General features: G+C 41.7%; 1 protein-coding gene across 7 annotated transcripts in view; it reads right to left on the bottom strand.

Moving 5' to 3' along the window:
* The window catches only part of GABRB2 (gamma-aminobutyric acid type A receptor subunit beta2), a 106,521-nt gene extending 90,992 nt beyond the window's left edge, over window positions 1-15,529 (bottom strand). For 2 of the 7 annotated variants that reach the window (XM_083430859.1, XM_083430863.1), the window contains exons 1-4: window positions 15,012-15,529; window positions 13,818-14,051; window positions 13,590-13,681; window positions 12,499-12,566 (exon numbers count right to left, since the gene is read on the bottom strand). In XM_083430859.1, coding sequence (XP_083286985.1) covers window positions 12,499-12,566; window positions 13,590-13,681; window positions 13,818-13,894 — 237 coding nt within the window. In that variant the 5' untranslated portion in view covers window positions 13,895-14,051; window positions 15,012-15,529. Of the gene's footprint in view, window positions 1-12,498; window positions 12,567-13,589; window positions 13,682-13,817; window positions 14,052-14,909 lie in introns of all 7 variants that reach the window. The other 5 variants (XM_083430861.1, XM_083430864.1, XM_083430865.1 and 2 more) reach the window with 5 other exon arrangements.
* Between the last annotated feature and the right edge of the window lie 709 nt (window positions 15,530-16,238).

Here is a 16,238-nt window from a genome sequence, read left to right as displayed (position 1 = left end):
TCGTGAAACGTATTAATCGGTGATCTGTCCAGCAGTTGTCAGCACTCGTCATATCTCTGACAAAGAGCACATCATGACTGCTTGTGCCTCCATGATTTATTTATTTTGTCAAAAGAGTGTGTTGGTAATAACAAAGTTGTGCGTTGCACATATAGTCAAAAGTCAGATTCTATTCTGGTTGCTGTTGTCAATTCCTTCTTTCCAAATAGTCCCAAGTCACAGTTCGAAATCTTGCCCAACTCTTGCATTAAAATGCATTTACCACCCACTCATACAGATATCCCCTTTTCCTTTTCAGCCCTGGAAATAATGATAGTGCTATATTTGCAGTGCTTTAACAAAGAAAAAGAAAAACCAAACTAAGTGAACATAATTTGAAACCATGATCGGAGATTTGGGCAATTTTTAGTAAGAATATCAGTGATGAGATAAATGTTTGCCACAGTTAAAACTAAAAGGGGGGGGGATAAGTGCACAGGAATAAGTCTGTGAGTTCTGTATCACCAAACTATGGTTCTGTGACTAGGCAGTGTTTTATCTTCGCTGGAGAGTGAAGGGTTATTCATATTTCTATTTACTGTGACTCCAGTGTGCTCCTGTTGTTGTTTGTCTTAAACTAGGTTCACATCAATCTGCATCCTGTGGCTTTTAGAGGAATACTGCTATTTGATGCACTTTCCCTCAAACCAGCTTCCACCTGATTAAAAAATGGAAGCCGCCATTCCATTGTAGTGTGAAAATATGTATTATGATGATCAGGATGGTTTTGTGAATGCACGGATGACAGAATGTGCACAGGTGAAAGTGTCACTGGTTTAGGGAATGAAATCATGGGGAGAAAACATCCCTGCCCTGATATGAACAGTTATTAAATATACCAAGAAACAATCACAAATATACCAAGAAAAAAGCAAAAAAAAATGTCCAGATTCGTCGTAGAGGTCTTGAGAAATGTAGAAAATAACAGGATATATTTATCTGAAAGTCTTCAAACTTACACAACCCTTTAAAAATTAGCTGATGAAGGTGAATACATCAAAACAGGGCTCTGTCCTGGTTTCTAATCCATAACTGACTTCTGACTTCTGCTCAGTGATTGAAACTAAGACCTCCACGACGAATCTGGACTAACATGAATTTATCTCTACTCATAAACTCTTATCTCTATTTCTGTAATGAATTATTGTGTTATACATATTTTTATGAATTTGAGTCTGTAATCTCTGTTAGAGTTTGTAATCTCTATTTGAGTTTGTAATCCTTGTCAGAATACATACTTTTGAATGGATTAGTTTTTGTTACTATTGCCTATTGATTTGCGAGTAGGGACCACTCCCACTATTGAAACTTACATTGGCCTGAGTTCTTGGTGTGCTTTCCCCCCGATATGAACAGTTGCAGGAGAAATTGACTTAGAGACACAGCGGGGGTGGTGATAGTGTTGGTAGTGGGGAGACAGCAATGACCTTGCAGCATTTCAAGAAACTAATGTGAACACATAGAATCTGCTTTGCCCTTTCATACTTTTTAAAAAATATTTAACAGAGAAAAGCCACCAGGAAATAAGAGAACCTTATCATGCTTCCCTGTTTATTCCTTAAAGCATACAGAATGAACCTTAATGCAGAAAACAGGATAAAGATCAAGACAGGGTCAGTTTCTCCCTACTGATCTGAGCTAGTTACCCTAGGATGCTAACACACTTGCTCCGAGACCCTAAAGACACTTTTTTTTTTTAAGTGTATGCTTAAATGTATGCAGCAGGGAAACCTAATGTTGTTTCTTTGGAAAAGCAAAGTGGCATCAACAGTTTGATTCTCCACATTCCTCCAGTTCAAACAATGACTGAGTTTGTACATACAGTGGTACCTCGGGTTACATACGCTTCAGGTTACATACGCTTCAGGTTACACACTCTGCTAACCCAGAAATACTGTTTCAGGTTAAGAACTTTGCTTCAGGATAAGAACAGAAATCGGGCTCCGGCGGCATGGCGGCACGGCGGCAGCAGGAGGCCCCATTAGCTAAAGTGGTGCTTCAGGTTAAGAACAGTTGCAGGTTAAGAACAGACCTGCGGAACGAATTAAGTACTTAACCTGAGGTACCACTGTAATGCTGAACCATTCCATGGCTAAGATTGAACAAACAAGCATGCTTTCCTCCTTCCCCACCCTTCTTCTTGCTACACTACCCAGATCTAAGCTTGTGGTTTGTCTCTCTCCAGAAGAACCATGAACAGTAAACTCAAGAACCAACTTTGGTTATAGCTGCCTTATATTGAGTCCACCTGGCTCAATATTGTCCACACTAACTGCTAGCTGAAATCCCATGTTTTCAAACATGGGACATTTCTAGCTCTAACTAGAGATCCTGGGGACTGAATCTGGGACCTTCTGCTTGCAAAGCAAGTGCTCTACCTACCACTGAGCTACATCCCTTCAAATCCTAAGCATGTTTAGTCAAAAATAGGGCTTACACTCTTGTAAGCATGTTTAGGATTGCAGCCATCGTCACATTGTTCTTTTATGCTTCTAGAAGCTGGAAGATTTGTAGAGAAAATATGTATTATTGTGATGAGGCTGGTTATATTTTAAGTGAGAAATCAAAAATCTATTCTGCTGTACTTAAAGAACTTCTGGAAAATGACAATCAATCAGACGCATTTAAACACATGGGGATGGAGTTGTTTGCCCTCACGTAGCTTTAAGCAACAAAAAAACTCAAAATATCAAAGAGTTCATAATGACTATTCTTTAATTATTATTTTTTTTTAAAGATACATGCACGTTTCTGTTATCATTACAGAAATGTTACCCTGTGCTTTTTTCATATAATTTCTGGTTTCTTTTCTTTTTTAAAAAAAGAAAGCAATACAGCTAAGAGATAGTTATTCAGTCATTGTACATACAGAATAGATGCCTCATCACCAAAATGTCAAGTGATGCATCGAGTGTTGATGCATCATTCTGTTCTCAAAAAGTCAACCCAATTAAAAAGTTAATCAAAATGAAATCCTGCACTTCAGTGCTCTTATGATTATGAGTACCTTATCTAACACATACTCACTTCTGATTTGATGAAAAACAGTTTCCCCCTAAAAAATAATTATTATTAATTTGCTTACTGTGTTCAGCTCTGGAGACTGGACATCATGCTTATTTATTATATTTATTAGTCAACTCATTAAAAAAAATCTCTAGACAACACACTGATTAAAATAAAATACATTAAAATTCAGCATGGAAACCATAAGCAACCCTACATGTTAAAGAAAATAAGAAAAACTGAAGAAAATATAGCAAGAAGTACTATGTGCAACTACAAATACATTTAATTTCAGCCACATACACTTTCTTTCACTTAGATAGTATGGAAATTTTGGATGTTACATTACATGAAACAGACTGCGACTACCTACCACTATTTCTGTGGAGCAGTGGGAGAAACTTACTCTTGATGTTATAGAGCCACTAGCCCTAAACCTATTATAGCTGCTCGATAAAAATGAAGGATGCAAAAGGAATCATCGTTACACAATTAAAAAGAAGTTTGCTCTAGTGCTGAAGCGGGTGGGGGGGGGAGAGATAAAACCTCTCCTCCCTTCACGCTATTGCCCACAATCATTTATCCCAGCTACCCCTACGTACTTAAATAAAAAGGGGTGGAAGTAACTGCATATCGTAAATAGCACTAACCACACTGGATAACAAACCGGACACATTATCATTACACCTTTTAAGTTCATCCCCACTCAAATACTGAGTTCGCTTAAATGTTACACTACTAGGAAGAAGGCACCGTTCCATGTCCCAACTTGTATTGTGACTGCAAAGTGTCCTGCCTCCTCTTGGGTCATGCACTACAGATGGGCATGCTGACCCAAATGCTCCTTGGATTCATTCAGAAATAATCCAGAGTTATTGGTGGGGAGGTGTTGTGGGGGCACTGCACTGGAAAAACTTATTTTCCAAGGGTTCGGGAAAACACCCACTTGTTTTTACCAATGTACCCAAAAAACAAACAAACAAACAAACAAACAAACAAACCCCTCACTTCTTTTTATTGACCTATCCAGTGGTTGCAGAAGCAGTAGTGGTGTGTGGTGAGAAAAGGAAGGTTTTTTCTTTCCCATCTCCCTCCTCCGTCTTAGTTTCTGCAACATCCTGGGTAGCAGAGAGCATATCTGGAAGATCATGGAAGAGGCGGATGCAACTGTGTTAACCCTAGGGAGAAATGCTATGTCACTGTCTCCCAGGTTGCTGGTATTTCTACTGTATGGTGCTTTTAGGGCTGAGTTTTCCAGGCTTTTTTCAAAGTTGTAATTTAATTTTTATTGTGGCGTTTTGTATTGTTTTTAGCATATTGTACACCACTTCAGGTGCTGCTTAAAAAGCGGGGAAAGAGGTACAGCAGTAATATTACTGTCAATAGTTTAGTATATTTTAATGCTAAAGTAAACAGCATGAAATACTTTATACAAGCAAAAATGCAAAGTTTTACAGAAGTAGGTTAGAACGGACCTATGTCTCAAATAAATAATTCATACTTTCAAGCTCCCATAAAACATTTAATAGGCAATAAAGCTTAAGAGCCAGAGTTTTCAAAATTTCTCAGACCCCAAAATTGATACTAGGTTTTCAAACAAGCTTAATGCCTGGTTTGTCTCTTTCAACTGAAGTGGACAGCTTTTTCAAAGCACTCAGCACTTCAAGCTCAGATTCTTATTATGAAAAGAGTCTGGCAGAGCAAACATCCGGCTGATAGAAACTCATACAATTTTATATGACCAAAAAACACAGCTGAAATGTAAGAAATGCTTTCTACTTGCTCCAGTGGCAACAAAAGCTATAATTACACATATTCCAAGTCTTCAAGATCTTTTTTTAAAGTATTTTAAGCTTCTCCATCAATTGATCTCTGTATGACTTATTTCCTAACCATTTTCTCCTTCTCCCATCTGCTTTCTAGTATGCATTTTCTAGCTTAGGAAGCGCTGATCATTGTTTCACATTTAAATATGGCCCAGTTCAAACTAAGCCAAAATATGAAAGAGCCTTTTGCTTCTGCATCCCTTTGCTTCTTCCTTCAGCACATGCCTAAATACCAAGTTTCATCTCAGCTGAGAGATTATGTTGACAACTTCCAAACAATCCAGAATCCTAAACCAACTTCAACTTGTTCCAAAATTCGGAACCATGATTTCCCAATAAAGATGAAACAGAAAATGATTCCTCCTTAGAGATTTCCTGGTTTAATCACAGCTCATGCAATGGGGATGGTGCATCAGCAAAAGACTCATTCGTGTCTCAGATTATTAAGAAGAAATATGATTGTCCAACAGTCTCTTCAAAGCTCCTGCTTAAATTTAAAAGTTAACTCTTCTCAAACAGATAGGGCTTGGTTGATACCAGAGAGGGGGCCCTTTCAACAGCTGTGCCTAAGCTCTGGAGACTCCCCTTCCAAAGGAAACCCATCACACCATCTCCTTATGAGCCTTTTGCAAGTTGGAAAAAACCTTCTCTTTTAGGAAGCATTTGGGCTGTGGACTGCTATATTAAGCAATTGGTCTCTGGATTTTTGTTTTGTTAGTCACTTTGACCTCTTCAGAAGAAATGTCAGATAGAAATTATTCCCATAAATAAGCCTGACTTCCAGAACACATCTGTCTTTCTAAAATGCCCTTCAGCCATGAAAGCCAACTCTCATTGGGCTGGCTTGCCTGCTTTGAGTGTTAAAAGGTATAAAAAAAAGTCAAACCGATAACACATACTGAAGACTTAAAAAGCAACAACACTTATGCTTCTATAGGATATGATCCGGCTCACAGAAACTGGATTATTTGTCAGTATTTCTCTTAGTAGAATTTCCACTCAGCAGTTAAAGTATTTCTGAATATTCCAACATTCTGTGACATCACAGCACACAGGGAACAGCTGGGGGAGAGGAGTTTGTAGGTGGCAGGCACCAACTTCCTAGTGAGAGCCAATTTCAAGCCAATTGTAATTTTTAATAATTTACTCTGCCTTTGTTAAATGTAAGGATTCGCTCACTGTATTGTTCCAGTTTGTTCTGCATTACTCATATAACCACAAACAGCATAATGGCATACATAAGCCACAGGAAACTTATCAGATTCTTCAGCCTTAAAGTCATGTCCAACACTCAATCATGCAATTAAAGACCAGTACGATGACCATATAATTAATACTATAATAATCAGTAAAAGCCATTAATGCCAGTGCAGTGTCCACACTACAGTACTTATTACCAAAGTCCTTGTGGTTATATTGCTTGTTTCCTGTGTTGTTTTTCCAATGGCTAAATGTTAATGCAAATATGTTAGAGAGGGCAAAATGTTTAAATACTTTTTTGTCTACCCACAGTATAACTATTACAATAGGAGCATCAACATCGATGTATAAGTTTAATTGTTTCAGCAGCAAATTTAGTTTCCAGAATAGGCATGTTAACTTTGTAGCAGCAACAAATAGCTTGAGAGCTCATTTAAAAGAAACTTGATAGCCTCTAAATCGCTACAGAAGGGTTTGTAATGTTATTAATTGCTTAGGTACCCTTATTAAAGTTAGGATGTGGGTCAGTCCTGACAGGCAAATGGTATAGTCCTGGCTAACAACAGACAATCCCCATCATGGCAGTCTTCTTTCCCACTTCTTTCTGGAAACACTGGGGCTCATTTTCTTACAATGGTTCATTCTGGTAATGGGTGACACAGACCCCAAATTCAGAATGAATCTGATCTTTTTATACTCTCTCAGAGAATTAAATGGGCGAAAAGACTTTATCTGAGAGGTCTCTGGGAACCATCCTGCCAGCTTATTCATCCATTCCACTCTTTTCTCCAAATCTCTGCTTACCATTTTACACTTGTTCACATTGAATTGCATTTGCCATTTTATCACCCACTCACTCAGGTTTGGAGAGGTCCTTTCAGAGCTCTTCACAATCTCTTTTTAATGATCCTGAACAATTTAGTATCATCTGCAAACATGGCCACCTCACCACTCACTTCAGGTTAAGAAGCACAAGTCCCAATAGTGATCTTTGCTCCACTTCAGAGAACTGTCCATTTATCCCTACCCTTTGCTTCCTGAAACTCAGCCTATCCATGAACTCCAAGGGGACCTCTCTTCTTACTCTTTGACTGCTAAGCTAGGTTTGCTAGGGAAACTGTTTCCAGTTTTCCTGGCAAAGAACACAATTGAGGCTTCTGAACATGCCACCAAGACTACTGGGGTATGTCATTTGAGCTCCTCCTGGTTGAATGAATTGAGCCAAATGGATTTAGAAAGTACAGACACACAGTGTATAGAAGCACCAAGCATGTTTGGAGGTCTTCAGTGTCAACTGGTGTCAACAGTCCTCTGTACTGTTAATTTCTTCCCCACTATTGCAACCTAAGCTTGGGAATGCATGGGAAGAGGCAAACTAGCTGCACACTACACCGGGGGCAGTAGGTGCTGAGCAAATGAATTACAAGCTCAGGTGAACTTTGGAGGGAGGATAGATTCCCTATATTTGGGTATCTTCAATACTTGTGTAGTTTAAACATACGTACACATCAGTTCAACTTTGACTATCTTATGTGTACACTGGAGCTTTTCTGGCCTCTGCAAAGGCTTTAACCTGCATGCTGTTTATTCTAGTCCTTCCCTTCATATGACTCCTCAGAAGAAAATGATGATTTGTACTTTGCAGATAGAAACCATTGCAATGGTCTCTAAATTTAGCAATCAGTGAAATCTGTTCATGTGGGAGCCAAGAAGATTCTTCAAAAGCAACCAACAAACCAATCACAACTTCCTACTGGATTTGGAAATCCAGTTCTTTCTGCTCCAGAATCCAGTGGGGAAGGGGCGCTCAGAAATTCCATGGGAATCCATTGTTTTAATTCAAGCATGCAGGTTCATCTCTGAATTTTGTTTCCTGTTGAAGTTACTTAGATGATAAAAAAGTTCCAAAATATTACAAGAGCCCTCTTCACTTAGCCGCAGCTGTGAAATGCACTATGGGTAAATGATGCCCACCTGCACAGTTAACAGCAAACATTATCTATCCTAACATACATTTCTAGGATAATGCACTTGGCTGAACAAAATTTCTTAGCTAGGCTATATTATTTGTTATAAAATAGTAACAGTAATATTTTCAATCTCAAGAGAGCTAGTGCCAATCAAGATAGAATGATAGACATAAAATATTGACAACTAGGTACAAAGTCAACTATTCAAAAGTATTCTCAGTGGTGTAACTGCTGCCAAAAATCACTTTTGCGTTGTCAGGATTGCACAAGACATATTTGAACCTTCTTGTGTACACTGTTAGCTCACAAGGGAGAGAGGCTTAAAAAAAATGGGGTGGGGTGGGAACAGTGATGTGCATGTGTGGTAGAGTTGGAGCACACCGTCTGCAATGAACTATATTTAAAAATGGGGAGGGACATGTTTTCAAAAGAAGGTGGTGGAGCAAGGGGTGTTCTTCCTGGTGTTCAGCATTTGTTTTATCATTCCTGTTTTTAATACACTTGCTTGATATAGAAGGGGTACTAAGCCTTTGAAGTAATAAAGCTGTAAATAAGGTCACAAAATGGCTTGCAGAAATTCATAACTGCAAACTACAAAAATTATTGGAATATGTCCCTATCTGCAGAGGAAATCACATTTTTTCCAGCAATGAAATACTGCCATTTGAGTGTTGGGAAAATGTGATTTATCGCAAACAGAAACACATGTGAGGAAAGGCAACTAGAGTGTCAGTGCCAGAGTAAAAAAAAGCACATTTTTATTGCAGAACAAAAATAAACTGGCAACACCCTGACAAATTAATTAAGTTCTTTTTAAAAACATCAACAACCCCCCACTCCTTGTCAACAAGCCTGTTTACTGGAAATGTGTGCTTGCTCTCATATGCCACTCTCACATGTCACTCAGATTGTATACTGATATGTATACTGATACATATATGCTGCTTTAGATAGATCTCCACTCTTCTCACTTCTGCATCAACAATTGTTCTTGTGCATTCTTTACCAATATATCCAGGACTGGAGGGAGGGCAGAGGAGAGGGTGTGTGTGTGTGATAATCCTCATATCTTCTCAAGATATGGTTCTGCGTCAGCATTTACTGACAAATTAAAGGCCAACAATATGTTAGACCAAACGTTAGATGAACAATTAGAAGCTATTACATGACAACTATGTTCAAAAAACCTGGGCTAAAATTTTCTATCATTTAATAATATTGGTGTTACTATTGACAATTGGATACTTGTAGCCAACAACCCAATTCTATGAATGTTTACTCAGGAGTGAATCTTACTGCATCCAATGAGGCCTACTGCAGGCAAGTGTGTGTGTGTAAGGCTGCAAACATAAAACACTTGCTAGGAAAAAGTGGAGCTCACTTTTGAGTTCACATGCTAAGGATCACGCTGTAAATCTTCTGTTTTGTCACACATGCCAAGGTTTAGCTGTGCTAGACAGTAACTTGTACAACATTTTGAATATTTGACTTTAGACTTTGGGGGGCGGTGAGAGACCACTAGTTTCAATGAAATGTAAGTGAAGCTCTAAATGAAGCAAAACACCTTTGAAACTGTAACTCATGCTTTTGACCAGACAAGCCCAGTATAAAAAGGACACACACTCAATCTTGTACAGCACAAGGCTACTCATATCTACTCAGAAGCATGTCCCATTAATTTCAATGGGCTTATTCCAAAGTATTGCATTGGATTGTAGGCTTAGCAATAGTGAATGACCAGGAGCTGTCCATGGTACCACGTGCTTCTCTTCCCTGCAGCCCTTACACTCTTCTGCTCTAGTTCTTGTTACCAGATTTAAGTAATTGTTAGTTGGCACCAGTTGCAATTAGGGTTAATATTAACTGAGGATTGACCTTAACTAGGATTTGAAAGTAGCTTAAAATTCTGGTAAGAGACAAACACCAGTTAGTCTAAACTAGTGTTTCCCAAATACTAGGCCTTCTATGACAAAATGTCAGAGAACAAGCTATGCAGGTCTATGCAGAATTAAGCTCCAATGAGCTCCAATGAGTTCAATGGGAGTTATGCTCAGGCAAGTGTGTATAGGATTGCAACCTCTATTTTTTTTTAAATAAATCAGATCACACTACAGGAAAGTGAAGAAACTCTGTGTTGTCCTTGGCACAGGCACATACCCACCATCTCATGAAATAAGTTTGCTGACAATTTTTTTATCTTTCATCTGATTAAAAGAAGCCTTATGAGGCCAAATTCATTTTATCCAAACAGGTGGGTTTTTTTTTTTATAAAAAAAAAGAGTATTATCTAAGTAGGACTATGAATATTGTTTTTCACACTATGTCCATTCTTCATCTGTACAGAGACCTTTTCTGATACTAAAGTTTCAACATTCAAACTTCTGGAGGACACATAACAGACTGCATTATCTTCTTAACAAAACAGAACAGTTCCAGCCATCAGATCAGAACAGGTTCTCATTTTAACACCAGTCTTGCAGATCAGGTTTGTAAAGTATGAGACTCTTGAACAAAATAAATGTTAATATTTCCAAAAAGGCATTAAAACATGGTATGTGTTACCCAGGTTAGTTTTACTAAGTAGTGGGCTGATTTCAAAAATATAATCTGCCATTTCTAAACATATAGACAAAACACTAGGGGCATGCTGGAATATGTTCACGTGACAGTGATCTAAATTCAAAGTTCAGCGCCTCTCACTAGACATATTATACTTCAGGATCACTTTCAGGAAGAAGGAATTGGAATCATGCATGGCCTCAGTGATCACGTTCCGACATGGTACAACAAAGTCCCTCAACATGAAACATGCAAAGATTTAATATTTACACAACCATTTCTCAATACATTAGAAATTGAATTGTTCTTTCAAAGTTTGGAAGATTATGCCTATCACAAAGACACATTAATAACTTCTGAAGGAAAAGTATCACACCCTGACAATGTCACCGAGTCATGTCATGCTAATATGAAATAGAGCCAAATATCCCAAGCAATGATTTAAAAAAAATGTAAACACAGTGCGTGGGGGTGGGGTGGGAATCTGTCATTTAAATTGAACATTTTCTATTTGAACTCTAGGTCTCACTCATTAATGAAACTGAGCTGACACAATTTCATGTCATTATAATTTGCCTGGTTATCTCATTAAAGCATAGTCTTCCATATTTTACAATGCTAAGCTACTGTGATCCTTTAACAAACACAATGGATATTAAGGTTCAACACAGTCTGCAAATGAAAACCAAAAGTTCAAAAGAAGTTAACCCTAGTGCTTCTTGTTACTTTCTTTCCTTCATTAGTGGTCTGCCACCTGAGTAATGGATATATGATGAGGCTATCTTATAAATATATATATTTAAAAGTGTTTTAGCAACTCTAGATTAACTAGTCTTACAGATAACGCAATCACTATGCATGAAGTTTTGTTTTAATAAAATAAAAATAATAAAAACTTGCCTCAAGTGTAGCATCCTACAATAGGGCAGTCTTCCTTACAAACTTTTCAGTGTGTTTACATGGCTTCTACAACCATTTTTAAAAATGGAAGGCCAAAGATATGCAAGACAAAGTGTGACCACATTTTATGCGATCCAGGTCCCATTCCAACATATGTACACACCCATCTCTTCACCCTCTGTACTTTCATTTAATAGTATGGCTCTACACATTAGAACTGGCAATAAACTTATATGAAGCGTTTATGCAACATTTAAAAACTGCATTCATCAACCTAATTACAACTTTATGTTTGGGTGTAGAACATTCATCTCAATCCCCATGCCTCCCAATAGTAACTGAAACAATTAAACTGTCCCAAATACATGATGAAAATGTTAAAATATTCTGAACTGTTGTGCAAATCGATGTCAGCAGGGGGCGCTCCTGCATGAAGCAAAAGGAGGCCACTATTGTTCCTCTAAGTCTCTCAGTAGCACTTAACTATATGTCTGAAATGGTCTCTCCTATATACTAAGACTGTCAAAAATAATAATAATCGTACCAGCTTTTTACACACTAAGAGTCGTAGTGTTTAAAAGCCTTTTGGAATAAACTTGCAGATGTTAATCTGAAGGACAACGTTTTATTTCAGTGGCTGTACAAGAGGCCTCCTAAAACTCATTCTAGTAATTCTATGGATTTCCCCAAAATAACATAGGTTACTAGCATTTTTCTTATTCAGACGTTTCGGATAAAAATAGCCCAAAATCAATAGCTTGAGAAATTATTTCACACTGCTTTCTGACATCTATGTAGAGAAGACGCAAGCACCCAATTGGGGGTGTGTGGGGGGGTGGAGAGATGGCCTAATTAACTGGAGAGCACTGGTGCACATTGGTGGTAAATGAGAAATAAAAGCGATAAAGTCAGAAGCTGCATTCACAGTTACTGATTCCACAGACCCTTGTAAAACCTGGTTGGGGGGAGATGGACTGAAAGATAAATGAAATACTCACCATATTGACTTCTGACACCATGTCTATGCTGGCAATGTCTATGTTCATGCCAACAGCCACAGGGGGACCTGCAACACAAGATGGTCTGCACTGTGATCTCTCACAATTTAACTCATTCATGCAAGCAATATTCGGACTGAGGAAGGGGTGGGGCAGCAGGGCTTCATTTTAGCCACGAGTTTGCCTTGCAGCGTTTCTAGGATCGCCGTCAGCAACGGGTGCTTTATATAACACACACACACACACGTGTGTTAATAATAGGGTAAAGTGTCTTTAAGTGGCTGGCCGGAGATACACCCCACTAGACTTGCAGTGTGAGTTTCAACCCAGAGGCTTCTGTTCCTGCTTGCTGCACGGGCTCAGTCCGGTTAGCCGAGCCCTTGCAAGCAGGCGAAGCCGAGCGAGAGGGACGCTGACTCGGGATTCAAGGAGGACTTTACGGGGCTCTCGGAACCGCACGCTCCTCGGAGCCCACTAACAGCATAGTGCCGTCTGTACTAGCGGCTTCCACATACGTTCAGAGAGGGTCCAAGGACCCGGTTTAGCATACACAAGCACAAACGACGCGGAAACCTGCTCCCCAACGCACAGCTCACGGGGAGCAGAATGACATTTTCATCTCGCTTAGCCGAACATCCTGTACTCAAAAAAAGGAGAAATGTTTACTGTGGCCACAGGCACAGCACACCAGGCTTGGTGACACGGATGCTGGGGAAACTTAGGAGATTTGCATCTCCATAAAGCCAATTAGCCAAGCTTTAATTACGCGTTAATAGGTAATCAGCGCACACGAGACCAAGTACTGTATGTATTGATACAGAAACATACAAATATAAACACACACACACACGAGGAGATTTAAAGGATCGTGTCACGGCCGTTCTGGACTAAGGGAAATTGGGGAACAATTGGCTTAACTTTGGGTCGAGCTTCAGAAAATGGCAACATAGATGCAGAGCAGGAGCAGCGCTCACACCACGTTGAAAACACACACACGCGTGCGCGCACACACACACATACACACACACACACTCCGGAGAAGGGACAGCCTGAGCGTGGAGCAGGCTTTTCTACAAAAGCAATCGAATTACCTCCGAAATCTGGCCTCAGCCGAATGTCGTATCCTTTCAGCAGTCTATCCACGGTCTCTTTTACCAGGGACATATTGCTGGGATCATTAGCACTAAAGAAAGGGGTAAAAAGACATGAGGAGAGAGCGGTTTTCCCTGTCTCTATCTCGCAAGATGCATTCTGCACCTCCCAGTTATACAGTACAATTCAAAGTGAAGGCGAAAAAGAGAGACCCTTTGGCCACTTACCTCTGTGCACACACCACTGTTATGATTAAGGGCAACGACCAAATTCCAAAGCAACCCTTTTCCCGGACTCTCAGCATCCCTTTAGCTTTTGATATGATTTAGGGCTTCAGTGGAAGAGAAGAAGAGATCCAACTTATTCTAGCCAGTGCAGTAATTCTAATGTGGAGCGCATGCGCACGGCGTACCACAACATCAAAAGGAGCAGTGGTTGCTGCTGGAGATGGAGCAAATTTCCTTGCCAAAAAAAAGAAGGAAAGGAGGAAAGAAAAAAATTAAAGGGGAAGAAGGAAATGCATTATTTAAAAAAAGAGAGTAATCCACAAAAGGATTAAGAGGTTGTTTTTTTGTTGCTGCTGTCCTTTTAAGTAAAATAACATAGACTTCAACAACCGAGGAAGTTTCAAGAGTTGCAGGTTACAGCAGTTTTGCAACCTAGTTTAAATGGGGAAATGTGCAAAATCGGATTAGGAACGGAAGGAAAAAGAGGTTAAAATGGGAATGCAAGGCGTGCACATGGGGGAGGGGGAAAAGCTAGACTTTATGCTCTTTGGGAATAGCAAATGGTGGGTGAAATCGCGGGGGGGAGGGGGCCCGAGTTAGCAATGGGTGGCTGGAAAGGGCTCAGCCTATAGCATTTGGGGGAAGGGGGGATGTGAGATGATGACGAGTTTCTTGGTAGGGGTGAGATGGTTGCCTGAGCTCCTGGAAAAAGAGAGAGAGAGAGAGAGAGAGAGAGAGAGAGAGGTGGTCTTGGGGGCACAGAAATTAAGAGCGGGGGATCGCTGGATGACGTCGTGGGTCCTGCGATGCTCAGGATTCTTTACACCGGAAAAAAAGTAAAAAGTAGGATCTACAGAGCCTTAACACCATGCAAAGAGGCTGAGACAAAAGGCCACGTCTTTCTTTTTTCGGTTTTTATTGTATTATTATTATTCCACCTAAGGAGATCGAGCATCTATAGAAGGGATGGGGCGATGCGAGAAGGCGATCGTGCCTAAATGCACCACCACATCGTGCCTAACTGCACCACCACCATTCCTAGGAAAGGTGGGGTGGGGTGGGGGGCTGGAAGAGGGCAAGAGGGGAAGTTACCCGGACGAGAAGTCTAGGCTGTCAGTGACCATGCTGCTGCTGCTGCTGCTGCCGCCGCCGCCGCCGCCGCCGTGGTGCATTTGGCACTCACAGCCTCCTTACCTTCCCTGGTAGGAAATTGCAGAAATGCACCGCTCAGGGCTCGAATCGATGCCCGCGAAGAAAGCGCAGAGGAGCAGCGAGCTGATTTGGGGATGCTTTGAGTGACACTTAAATCCCCAGAAGCCGAGCTAGACCCGAAAGGCTTCCTTGCAAAGATGCCTGCTGCTGCTGCTGCTGCTGCCGCCGCCGCCGCCAGCTCCTTTCCTCCTCCTCCTCCTCCTCCGCCGCCGCCACCTCCTCCTCCTCCTTCTCGTCCTGCAAAAACCCACTTGGAGCCGCCGTGGATCTGTGCTGCTTCATTGAACGGATGCGGGGTGCGGGGCTGAAGTGCTCGCCTTGCCGGGGATAGCACGAGAAGCGAGGCGCGCGGGGCGGGGAAGGTTGGAATTAGGCAGAAACACTTGGATTCCTCAATTAAGCCACGAAATCTCTAATTCGCTACAGGGGAGAGAGAAGGAGAAGGAGGAGAAGCAGCAGCAGCAGCAGGGAGAGGAGAGGAGAACGGGGCGGAAGGGGGGGGGCGTTCCACGCCGCGGGAGGCGGAGGGGGGCGGCGGCGGCGGCAGAGAGAGGTGAACTGTGCTTGTGTAGGAGACGCCGAGAGCCTCGGGTAGCTCCTCAATAAACGTTTAGTCATTCCGCACACACAGACCGCGGCAGGCGGGTTTCCAGCCCCGGCCTCCTCCTCCTCCTCCACCACCACCACCACCTCCCCGCCTTTTGCCTGCTGGCTGCCTAGGCTCGGCTTTTCGGGAAAGGCTGGAAGCCATTCTCCCGCACTGGGCCGTCCCCAGCCCGAAACTGCCATTACAAGCACACAACACACACACACAAGCTCAGGCCGCTTCAGACATAATAGGAAGGCGCCTCTCGGCTGCCCGGAATGAACAAAGCGGGGTCGTTTTCCTCAGGGAAGGCCTGCCCCGTTTCAGGAGCCCAGGCCTGGCTGGAAGGGGCGGGAAGCGGTGGCGGGGGGACGTGGCGGGAAGAAGAGCGGCGGCGGAGGCGGCGGCAGCCAGGCTCTCTGGTTGAGCACGTCTAGCTGCACTGCCTTGCCCAGCGCCTGTCAACCGCAGAGGCGGCCTGAGGAGACGGGCTACCGCAGCGCTCAGCGGCGCGGCCCGAGAAGGGGAGGCGGCTCCCTCTCTCTCTCAGCTGAGGCGCTTCACCTGAGGCGCTGGGCTGCTCCAGAGCGGAGGCCGCAGGCGGGAAGAAGCGGCCTCGCGTG

Source organism: Podarcis tiliguerta (assembly GCF_965153285.1).
Source record: "Podarcis tiliguerta genome assembly, chromosome: 2".
Lineage (NCBI taxonomy): Eukaryota > Metazoa > Chordata > Lepidosauria > Squamata > Lacertidae > Podarcis > Podarcis tiliguerta.
Note: the sequence above shows the minus strand (reverse complement) of the source record. Positions and strands in the feature narration are given on the sequence as shown.